The following is a 12,504-nucleotide window of genomic DNA, read 5'->3' as shown; positions in this document are numbered from 1 at the left end:
CATCTAGTACCTTAATAACATTTTTACATACAATTGTTTTTTAGCCTTAATCATGCAAATTGACCATTGGGACATTGTGCAAATAATTACTTTCAAATTGTGATACTTAATTTGTGGTCAATATTACACTGATTGCCCCCAAACTGATCTTTTAACTTCACACACACACATATATAATATATATATATATACACACACTTCATAGAGAGATGTTATCAGGAACAGGGAATATTTCAAATTGTGCCTTCTGGCAGCTCATTATCACTTCTAATTCATTATGTAGCATCCACACAACTGTAATTTACCCCCCATTTATGTTCTCCTTGAGGTTTTAGAACTGAACACCAAAACTAAGTCGATTACCTTTCCTTAAAGGCAATATTGGTTTCGAGTTTACTGATAGGAACGGTGTTTATTAATGTTGGGCAGGTCACAATCTATGATCTTGGGGTAGCAGAAACCGCATAATGGAAAGGAACAAGTGGGTGCTGGGGTATTGAAGAGCTTTGCGACGTCTCGAAGTCATGATAAGGCACTATGTCAAATGCAAAGGTTATTATTATTATTATTATCTCGATTTTGGTTCACTCAGTTGCTAAAACTCTTGCCTCGCAAAGCCTGGCTTGAGGCCTTGTGTGTAACCTCACCTGAACAGGGCGCACTGGCCATCGAATGTAATGTTCTCGACCCCTGCTCTGCCCGTGTGGGACGCGAATGGCATCGCGCCTGTCCAGCGAGTGGGGTCGACCATTCCTTCTCCTGCTCCGTTCGTGCCACGATTTCAGCTCCTCCGATACGACTTCCCTTATCAGGCCTCTGTTGGGGTATTCCTTCAGCGAAGGCGTTCGCACTATCCTGCAGTGCGACGGAGTTATCCTCTGCACCTGGAGCGATGCATTCTCATCGTTGTAACGGCAGTCCCTGTAGAGCGGATGTTGCAACTGTTGTGTGGTGATATACTGTGGCTTCGGGGCACCGCCCCACATATGGGCCATTGCATTTACATCTGGGTGTTCAACGGCCCTGTAATAGTGGAATGAGGGGGTTGGATCGTGGTAAAATCCATCATCATTCCTCAACTGTGTAACGTATCTTCCTGTGCCTGCAGGACAATTGTACATTTGCCAATATCTGGGTGCTCCTGGATCATACTCATGAGGCATTGGAGCGTAGTTTAGAGTTGAGATGCCAGAGCTATTAGACTCTGAGCTGGGGTACCCACTCATGGAACATGATACAAACTGTGGGCTATCAATTGGTTTATTCCTAGTAGAATAACAGTCTGGCACGAAGACGGTGTAATTTGAAGGTCTTCTCTGGGGCAATAGACTTCGACCTCTTTGTTCAGAAGGTGCTTGCAACTGATTCGCGTCCACATACCTGTTTATGGCGTCAAGCAAGAAAAATGAGGGACACAAGTAATTAGTTCACATTGACCTCATTGAACCAGTCCAGCCATTTTATTTATATTTTTTCTGCAACTATAAAGTACATTAGTAACTGCAGAAATTGCTGCGTAAGTGAGGGCAATCGCAAAACGGAGGCCGAGCGTATTATTTATACACTCGGGGTAATTAATAATTAGATCAAATAAATAATTAGAACACGGCATTTGCTTGATTACACCCCCATCCTAGTCCGTCAGTACAAAGACTAATTGTAAATTCAGCCTGAGATCTGCTAATTCAGCGCAAATCAGGGATTAAATCTCAATCCTTTCTGGTTTGAACACTGCAGTGGTTCCAACAGGCAGTGCAATTATCCAATGAGTCATGGGGGAAAAGAAACCGGTGTCTACATAACCTTATAAGATCCCCACAGATTTAATTACTGCTTTGTGTCTCTTTGGTAGCCTTATATTCACCTGTGTTGCCTCCTGTGTTTAAGGTGTTGTGGAAGTATAATTGTTTTTGGTTCGAGTACATTAGACTTTCACCAGCTGCAGAAACATCCATAAACCAAGCTGGCAGTTTGTTTACCCTTAATTGCAAAAGTTGAGAGTTTTGAACTAATCCCTTTGCTGGCAGGTGGTGTTCTTTTGATGTGTCTTGTGGGGTGTCTGTTTGAAGTTCTTTTGCAGGTGTACGTTTTTTTGAACACCTGAGCCCTCACTACTTTGGTGTTTTCAGTCTCAGTTATTCCATAGCTATTGAAAGCTAGTCCCGTCTTTGTGAAACCCTGCACTATATAAATGCAAGGTGGTGGTGTTGTAAATTTCATATATAAATTACTTTCGCCCACAAAATATCCAGTCAATTCACTTTACAGTATATTCTGTGCAGTGCTTTGAGACATCTCAGCAACGTGATGATGAGGCGCTATATCAAATGCAAGGATTATTATTATTAGTTATTAGTTTCATATATGTATGTAGATAATAATAATAATCCTTGCATTTGATATAGCGCCTCATCACGTCTTCTACACGTCTCAAAGCGCTACACAGAATTTACTGCAAAGTGAATTGATTGTATATTTTGTAGGCGAAATGCCTGTGTCAGGCCGTTCAATGTAGAACTCATCAACGATTGTGACTGAATAACTCACAAACACTACAGGACGAGTGAATTAACCGAGTCCCCCGCAGAGCTCTGCAACCAACACACACAAACAAACTGTTTCGCCCCCACCTACCTGGTTTGATGGTAATTTCGCCCCCTCAGGTCTGGGGTTGGTGGGGCACTGGATGAGTTGTGATTCTGGTAGGCGAAGCTCCTCATTGAATAATGCGGAAACATTGGAAAATCACCCATCAAAGATTCCGATGGAGTCACTGATGGGCTGCTGAAAATTTTAAAACAAACAGAACTCATTGGTGATGGAAACTCTCGACACATGAATTGTTCCGCGGGTGGAGTGAGAATTGTAGCATTCGTTAGACCCACATAGAGGTTGGTGCAAGGAACAACACTTGAGATCAATCATGCACATGGGCCTAAATGTTTCGATGACTTCACCAAGGCAACGCCAGGGAGTTTAAGTAATCAAAATTGTTTTCAAGGAGAAACACAATTTGTGGCACAAATATTAGTTTCCATATTTTTGGGACTAAACTCTTTATGAGCGCCACACATCAGAGTCAGAAATGTGAGAAATGCTTATTTTTCACAATCAAGACTTTCTTGTCACGTGTATAGCTCGTATTTTATTTAATCAGTAAAACCAAACCCTGTGAAAAGATTTGAGGCATTTCAACAACCCAACAAGGCGCTCGCTACATATGTAATGCGAGTATTACTATTTTATTGTTACACATTCTAACCTATTTGATAACAATCTTCTTATTATGTTCTCTATTATATGTTATCTTGCTTATGTTTGCACGAAAATGAATGGCTTGACATGACGCGAAAAAATAAATTAATCTTTTGAGCGAAACTAGCGTGGAATCCGGTAATTGTGAGCTCTGTTATTGCAGACTTTTCGTTAAAACAAGCTATTTCCAGAATCCAGAATCACTGTTGAAGTTTCTTCGCGGGGTGTAGAAGAAAGAGCACAGCTAAGATGAACCCCCATCAAAAAGAGAACTAGCTGTTGTTTAAAAGGACTTAATTTATCACCTGCTGGAAGCTGTCTTTATTACTATGAACCACTTTATACAGATTCTGCTTCCAGGTTTGCTAATGGAAACTTTGTTATCGCAAATTTCAATATTTGCGCAGTGTTACTGCTTTACAGAGTGTTCTGGAGAGAATGCTGGAATGGCAGATTCAAATCAATTGGAGTCAAAAAAAAAAGCACGAGACCCTGCAGTGAAGAATGTTAACCACGATTCTCTGTTATGAAATGTGGCATTTTTATGCCTCACTCGTGTCCGAATCTTCAACAAATCACTCGAAACTGGAGATTAAAATCATCGCAAGGGTTAGTTAGATGCTGAGCTGCTAGTCGTTGTAAAAAAAACCTACAATAGTAACTAGCCAGAAAGTAAATGTGGGATTGGTGTGGAGATAGTGTTGCCAAGTAACAGCTGCAGTAAATCTATCCGTTTGGCAGACATCAGGCTGGTCAGATGTCATTTGTTCTAGGATGTATTTCCAGACTCAATGTACCTTCTGTTTCGAATGGTATCTTACGTGAATAATTTGTTACCAATTGTTAATGTGTGTGCGTTGATCCTAATAAAACGCATTGAAGAGCAACATATCGAAGTCACGTTTGTTAGGTCAGACTCAGCCACTGTGAAGTGGCGCTATACAAATGCAAGTTGGCGTTGTTGCAGTAGTAATACTAACGCGTGACATAGCACCTCATCATATCGTCAAAACGTTTCAAAGCGATTCCCGGGATTAACTGCAAAGTGCAGTGACTGTGTAAGCTAACGCAGTAGCGCATTCTGCGCACAGCAATGTCCCACTCAATGGCCGATTTTATCTGGGAGATTGTTGGGTCGGGACACCGGGAGAAACTCCCTTCGTTCCTGAAATAGTGCCACGGGATCACTTTGATGCCCACCTGAACAGGCACAGGCGAAACCTCTCATCTGACCGACAGAACAGAACCTCTGACAATGCAGCATTGCATTGGAATGTAAGGCGAGGCTATGTGTTGGCTCACTGCTAGAACACAGCCAAGCGCTTGCAATCCAACGTAAAACAGCAGCATTACTCAATACTGACTTCACACACCTCTCTCAACCTGTGTCAGTGGGACTGAATCACCAGAGACATTTCAAAACTCTTGGCACATCATGTGCAACAGCTTTGCACACCATAAAACCAAAGGTGAAGGATTCCCAAGATCCTATCATTTTCAGATGCTTAGAAACCTATCACCCAAAACAAGAAGGATCCATAGAAAAACATCCCACCTTTGGTTTTCGATACTGAATTTCTCTTTCATTTCTCTTGGGACCTGAATTTTTGAACTTTGCTCACCAGTAACAAACACAAAGTCCACCTACTGATTGATTGATTGATTAATGGAATCAGATTTGAGGCATTACATCAACGACGTTAATAGAATCTGCCTTGAAATTGACCGATCTACAACGGTCAAAGATCCAAGCAATACCTTGATTTGCTGCTTGAAGAAGAACTTCTTTTTTCTTTCTCATAGGGTTCGTCAAGGCTAGATTCCTTCCACGCCTTGTTTGCAATGGGCGATCTTTCATAGTCACTGTTCCGATAACAGTGCTGGGCGATTCCTTCCAGATGCTGGGGTGGCAATGGCCTGAAGGGCGGCAGCGAGGGAATCGGTGAGCCGCGATTCTGTGGGAGTTGCACAGTTGATAAGTGTTCTACAGACGAATGAGGGCCTTGAAGACGCACGTCATCTGCCAAAAAAAAAAAATTATACATCAAGGCTACGGGACAGGAATGGTTCGTTTTTTCGGTCACGCTGAAACACTGAAGAATCGCATCACGATTTAACGTCTGCTGTGCGCAATTGGCTGCTGTGTTTCGCCCACAAGATATACAGTCAATTCACCTTACAGCATATTCTGTGAAGCGCTTTGAGACGTCTAGAAGACATGAAAAGCGCTATATTAAATGCAAGGATTATTATTATTATTATTAATACTAACGACAGACAAAAACTAATACTGCTGCAGTGAACTGCTTACAGAATAATCAATTCAGTGTTATCCAGTCTAGTCACATGGCAAAAATAATATAATTCCCTTCTCATAAAAGTCTATAGGTACTTTTTGGAAACTTTAAAGAAAGTCAGAGTTACAATGAATGTGTTCTTCACGCTAGATTTGTTCGTCCACGCAAAATACAGTTAATTTACTTTACGGTATATTCTGTGGATCACTTTGAGATGTCTCTAAGACGTGATAAGGCGCAATAAATAATATAAATTATCCTTGCATTTGATATAGCGCCTTATCACGACTTTGAGACATCTCAAAGCGCTTCACAGAATATACTGTAACATGAATTGACTGTTTATTTTGTGGGCGAAACGCAGCAGCCAATTGCGCACAGCAATGTCCCACAAACAGTCGTGGATTGAAGTAACCAATTTAATATTGTTACAAACCTACACAGCTATATCAAATGCAAGGATTATTATCATTATATTATTAAAATAGGAAAATGCATAGGAACGTCAACTGGGCAATTGACTATCAGGCTGTGTTCTCAAAGGTTTAACTAGGGTTTAAAATGTTGCAATCGCAATCTGGACTCACAAAGGAGTTGTAAAAATTGAATCCTGTCACGAGACAATTTCACTCAAATACACCTGAATCAAAAACACTTCAGAATCCACTTCTCGACAGCTGGTGTGACACACTTTACTTCCTTATTGAGGAATCAAATCGTTAATCACCGCACTTTAGACCCCAACGTTTGCATTAGTCTACACGTAAAAATTGGCACGAGCTCGTGCTGTACCCAACAAGAGTTTGGTGTGATTCCAGCCCCAAAGCCAAACCAACCGCATTCCAAAAGCACACGGGTTTCTCATAGTTTGGAAGCTACAAGTAGGGACTGTTCCACATGAATTCGGCTCTGCCTGGACTCGTTCAGCTCTGTATGTTTGCTGGATGTGAGACAACTGGTTTGTTGTCTATAACTTACCATCTTCCAGAACCGCTGCATCTGACAGGGAACTGTCATCGGAAGCACTCAATTCTAAAAAAAAAAAGACCATCAGGGTGTTAGGGAATTAAGGTTTTCGTACCATGAAATGAAATCTTTTCAAAATTGTACTCAAGCAACACAAAAATACCAATTGAGTTACAATTCGGAAAAATAACCTGTAAAGCTTTGCTAGGTTGGGAGAAATCTTGCCTCGGGTCAGAAGCAGAAATCCCTCATTGGGGCTTTGACCTCTTTGGCTGACAATCCGGTGCAGAGCCGCTTTGTCGAAGGCGCTGTTCTTTCGAATGAGAAAGTAATCCAAAGTTTGGATGCGATTTAAGATTTGACAATATTGGTCGCACGTCGTTTTATACTATTTGGGCCCCTCAAGGTATTGATTTCTTCACAAATGCTGATTGATGGCCAAGCTAACAGAGTGTAACCCACCTTGCTTCACAGATATGACTCTATCTCGACGACAATGTGACTGACCTTTTCTTTATTCCTTTACTCTAGTGCGTTTTAGCATTCCGAATCGCAGCGTTCAGTAATGTCTGTTAAGATGGCTTCGCTAGTGGTTGTGAAAAACACAGCACTGACACAAGTTGACTTATAAGAAGGACTGAAGCAAACTGCAGGTCTGACGCATTTCAATTTTTTTTTTTGGCCTGCTCGTTTTACAGCTAATAGCTCCACTCCTCAGTGGATTCGACCTGTGACATTACACTTTCTTGTTGAGTGAGACAAACGGAAACACTGGAGAACACGAAACACAGAAAAGAAATGGCCTTAGGACAGAATGGCTGATTGTCTCTTGCGGGGGAGGGGGTGGAGGAGTGTGGACTGGAACCCCAGGGCTCAAGTTGAGAAAGCTTTGTGATTCCACAATGTCACCACTGTGCAACGTTTTATTTCTGCGCAGTCCGTACGACTGAGCACTTGTGGTGCCCTGGTGATACTTTAAAAGACTCCAAAGCTGCACAGACGGAATTGTGGGAACAGCCTCCCGCTAAGATTTCCCACAAGTTTCTGGATGGGTTCCCGTGTATCGCAATTACCAAGACGAGAGGGATTCTTGAGCACCAGAAACTGAAGCTAATTAGCAATTGTCGGAAAGCGTTTCATGCCCGTTCAAATCGACCACGTCTTGCAGAAAATGAGAGAATCTCAGTAAACGTAAGGTTGCCAATCTTGTGCAAACATCGTGGGAACAGGAAAAGTAACCCAGCAACGATTATGAAGGCGGTAAGATCAGGTTCGATGATATGAAGTGTGGTATTTCCCCTCTGTTTAAACGATGAGCTTGGCACCAAACAAAATTTAGGCAAATATCGTGCGTGGGAGGGCAGCATTGTGGTGGGTAAGTTGCTCAAAGTCTTAAAACAACCACTCTGATGATTGCTTTACTATCAACTGGGGGTGCTTAAATGCAGAACGGTTGTCAAAAGAAAATTTGCTGAACAGTGTATATGGTTTTAAAAGCTTGGCGGAGAACAGGGTAAATTGAAGTAAAGTAACTATTATCAGCAAGATTATCCAGCATTGTTTCTCTTGAGTGTCGAAACAGATGGAGAGAAGATCTGTTAAATGTATTGTACTTATCGGGTGGGGTGGCTAGATTTAAGAGGGTGCGGTGGCCAGATTTAAGAGGCTCAGTGGGAATCAATATACAAACCTTTACCTTCATCATGTTTAGTTAGGAGGTGGAATGTCACCTACAGTAGTTATTTCAAACTTTCAGCTCGACAGCATAATGCAAGCGCTAAAATGACTAATTGTTCAGAGAATCAGTAGGATCGCTTCACCATTGTCACTTACAAAACAGTTCTTGCTCGTTAATATAGAATTCTGACCATATTTAGAAAGTACCAGTGAAGGTTGGCATATTCTAATCTACAGCGTGCAAGTTAATGGGCACGAACATAGTCTTTGCCGGTGTCAGCAAAATTTCACTGCTGACTGGTAGCTACACGTTTGTGGTTTATGATTTCAGGTTAGTCAGGTTTTAAAATTGTGTCAAACCTTCTAGCACGTTATTCAACTGGAGGGGACTCCCAACCCCCTTGATTCTGTATTCCTTTAACGTTTGCTTGATATCCTTGAGCTTTTTTTGTTCCTTCGTAAAGATGTTCTTTCTTTGTTTTCTTATCTGCCTGGTGAGGTTGTCTTCTTGGGATAGACGTTTAGCTGCTTCCACAAACTGTAATTGTAACGCAAAATCTCTCTCCAGGGAACTGAGTTCAGAATCCTGCAAAAACAATGACCCAAATTGAAACCAATGGCATTTGAGCTTTTCTTCATTCTTGTGCGGCGAGTAAATACTGTTCCCTGGAATAGCTTGCATCCCCCTTTACCTGGTCCTTCATGATATCATTTTGGGCTTCGCAAGTCAACAACAACAACAACTTGCATTTATCTAGCGCCCTTCACGAGAGGCAGTGCCTCAGAGCGCTTAACAGTGGCGGAGCCTGACACCGAAGTGGGGGGAGGGAGGTGACCGTAAGCGCGATCGTAGAGGAACGTCTTCAGTCATGATCTAACAACAACAACTTGCATTTTGTAGAGCGCCCTCCATGCCGGGCGGCGTTCCAGAGCGCTTAACAATGGCGGAGCCCGATGCCGAGCCGGGGGGAAGGGGAAGGTGATCATAGGCACGGCGAAGAGGAAGGTCTCCAGGGACAACCTGAAAATGGGGAAAGAGGGGGCAAGGCGAAGGGATTGAGGGAGGGAGTTCCACAGTTCGGGGTGTAGTTGTAGCCACTGATGGAGCGGAGGATTCGAGGGGCAAGGAGGAGGCTAGAGCCAGTAGAGAGGAGGCATTGGATAGTGCTGTGAGGAGAGAGGGGGTTGGAGAGATAGGGGGGTGGCCAAGGCATGGAGGGACTTAAACACTAGAGTGAGGATCTTGAAGTCGATACAATGCTCTGTGATAGGGAGCCAGTGGAGTTTGGCAAGGACTGGGGTAATCGGGGTGCAGAGTTAAGTGCGGGTGAGAAGGTGGATGGGGAATTTTGGATGAGTTGAATTTTGTGAATGGCGGAGGAGGGGAGACGGGCGAGGAAGATGTTTGAGTAGTCCAGATGATACGTGACAAAGGCGTGGACAAGGGTTTCGGCAACTTGTGGAGTGAGGTGTTGTTGGAGACGGGCAATGTGGTGGAGGTGGAGGAAGGTGAGGGGATGGAGGGGGCAAGGCAGAGGGATTGGTGGTTCAAAGTCAAACTAATCAAAACAAATCATTGCTTCCCTCAGAATTTGGCTTCAAACTAACCAAACTATAAATACCTTTGAATTTTGCATTCCAAGGTCAATTATGACTTCTGCATTTAGACATTTCTGTGTGAACGTTTGCTGTTTAGACAGAAACTGCGCAACTAAATAATTTCTATTTAAAAGGCACTCCTAAGAGCTAAGGTTCATCTCTTTTCCCTCTCCTAAAATTTAATTTAAAATCAAAGATGAAAGACACTAATTTGGGCCCTGTAATACCCAGAGGGTATTGTTTGTGTATTGAAGCAACAGAAGATAAGAAATATTGCATAATCCAGAGTTCTGTTCTGTTTCTTTGAGGCCCAGGGTTTTTTTGCTGAAAATAATTGCTATCAAAATTAATCTGTTTGATGTGCATTTACCATGCATGCCATATTGCTTTTAGTAAGAGATAGGTGTTTGAGCAATGGTGATTTGCAGAGATTCAAGAGCTAAAGTTCACTATGTTGTAATGAAAAATAATAATAATAATCCTTGCATTCGATATAGCACCTTATCATGTCGTTGAGCCATCTCAAAGCGCTCACAGAATACACTGTAAAGTGAATTGGCTGTGTATTTTGTGGGCGAAATGCGGCAGCCAATTGTGCACAGCAGTGTTCCACAAACAGTCGTGCATTTTGTTGGGCGGAGGGAGGGATCATTAGCACCACAAAGCGATCCGCCATTTGACTAACTTACTGCTAGGTAAATAGATAAAAAATACGTTGAAAATAGCATAGTACCTCTCCTTCAGGCACAATTTTCTCGTCCAATTTGAACGTTGTACCTATACGTCGTCGCACAATTGGTGGCTCTTCACCTTCAGCTAATGGGTACTCTTTAGGTAACTTCCCAGTCAGCTCCTGAGGATTAAATACATTTAACACATTAACAGTTAAATTCACAGCCATAACATAATATTTTTTGTGTTTGTGGCAACCACATCAAATTGGCATATAGAGTAATTAAGTAAAAAGCATCTCGAAGATGGAAGAAGCCACCTTGGAACATTTGCAGTGCTTTGGGGTAAGAGCGGGGGAGCGGGACTAGTTGGATAGCTCTTTCAAAAGAGCCAGCACAGGCACGATGGGCCGAATGGCCTCCTTGCGTGCTGTAAGGTTCTGCGATTCTATGGTTCAAAGAAGCCACATCACAAACATTTAATAAACTAAGTTCAGGGTTTGAGGTTACAGAAACAGATCAAACTTTGGTTTTGAAATATAACATGCAGAGCACATTTGCCCCAAATCGTACTTGCACTCTAATGACAGAGCTAAACATTTTGTCGTCTTGTTGTTAATTGAAGGTTACTATATAGCTATAGTGAGAAGAACATTTCAATCCAAATCCAGAGGGTGTTGTTTCTTGATACTCACAGCTTCACGCAAACACAGCTTTTTCAGCTCCTTTAAATAAGCCTCCAGTGTTTCTTCCAGCATTTGCTGACGTGAAATGACAGAACAATGCAGATCTTTCATCAGGGACTGAGGGCTGTCTGACCCTGTGAATACAAGGCCACAGTTAAAAAGTGAAGATAATGAGATCTAAAATGTAGGGTTGGGGACAGACGAGCAAAGACAGTACGCCATAGTGCGAGAAAACTCCAACTCTTCTGGTGATATAATTTGGTATTTTCAAGAGAAGAGGAAGAAAGAAATGAAGGGGAACCAACATTGGAACTGTAATTCAATGATCAGCAAAAGTCATCGAAATGTTCTATTCTATTTTGGGTCTGAAGTGACTCGCTGTTACTAAGGTGCCACTCCCCTGTCTGTACATTTCCATGTGTTCTGTATTTGGATAAGACTCAGCCATTACTCTTTCTATATGCAATAATTACAAGTTAAGACTGGATCCGTGGTGGGAAGAACAGAGAGAATCTGAAGTTTTTATTTGAGCGATTGTTAGATTAGCCTAGACGTTAAACTAAGAGGTCTGCCTGTTCAGGTGGATGTTAAAGATCCCTTGGCATGGTTTGAAAAAATGAGGAGTTTCTCCCCGTGACCTACGACGCTCAATGTAAAATTGTTTGCTCGCGGCTGTTTATGGGTCATTTCTGTGTGCAAATTGCCTACACGTAAATTGTACTTTTGAAACGTTACGAAGCACTTTGAGGCATTCTCAACATTGTAGCTGCTATATCAAATGCAAGGATTATTATTGTTCCTCCCACAAAATACACAGTCAATTTGCTTTACGCTATATTCTGTGAAGCGCTTTGAGACACCTCAACGATGTGATAAGGCACTATAGCAAACGCAAGGTTTATTATATTATATAATACAACAACAACTTGCATGTATATAGCGGCCTTCACACCGGGCGGCATCTTGGAGCGCTTAATATCCTGCGAATTTATATACGATAAAGTTTACATTGTGCAGCACGAAAGCCGCATCATTATTAATGAGGAAACAATGGGCTGCAAAGAAGAAACAAGAAAACGAGGATTGAAAAGTCGACGTGACTGTATAGGAGACACCATGTAAAATTGCAGTATTTACTGCGAAGCCTTTTTTAAAAAAAATACTGTGCAAATCCGGTCCTTCTAGGTGATTGCACAAGCCTCTCAATCTGCAAGTCCCAGCATGGCATTGACAGCTGAGGACTGCCTTTTAGTCACAATTCAACAAGGAAAAAGCAAATGCAGGTTGCCACTTGTTTTCCAAGTATGTTAAGTTTCCAAGGAATTTGCAAAATAATGAGGTCCCCTATTATTA

The 12,504-nt window shown here is 42.1% G+C and overlaps 1 protein-coding gene across 7 annotated transcripts in view; it reads right to left on the bottom strand.

Annotated features, from left to right (window-relative positions):
• The window catches only part of inava (innate immunity activator), a 39,012-nt gene that overhangs the window by 6,519 nt on the left and 19,989 nt on the right, over window positions 1-12,504 (bottom strand). For all 7 annotated transcript variants that reach the window (XM_007894245.2, XM_007894248.2, XM_007894247.2 and 4 more), the window contains 7 exons: window positions 11,161-11,285; window positions 10,528-10,647; window positions 8,556-8,781; window positions 6,531-6,584; window positions 5,014-5,275; window positions 2,635-2,784; window positions 648-1,380 (listed from right to left, as the gene is read on the bottom strand). In XM_007894245.2, the coding sequence (XP_007892436.1) occupies window positions 648-1,380; window positions 2,635-2,784; window positions 5,014-5,275; window positions 6,531-6,584; window positions 8,556-8,781; window positions 10,528-10,647; window positions 11,161-11,285 (1,670 nt within the window). The remainder of the gene's footprint in view (window positions 1-647; window positions 1,381-2,634; window positions 2,785-5,013; window positions 5,276-6,530; window positions 6,585-8,555; window positions 8,782-10,527; window positions 10,648-11,160; window positions 11,286-12,504) is intronic.

This window comes from Callorhinchus milii, unplaced genomic scaffold (assembly GCF_018977255.1).
Source record: "Callorhinchus milii isolate IMCB2004 unplaced genomic scaffold, IMCB_Cmil_1.0 Scaffold19, whole genome shotgun sequence".
Lineage (NCBI taxonomy): Eukaryota > Metazoa > Chordata > Chondrichthyes > Chimaeriformes > Callorhinchidae > Callorhinchus > Callorhinchus milii.
The sequence above is the reverse complement of the archived record's forward strand: the minus strand, read 5'-3'. Positions and strand labels throughout refer to the sequence as shown.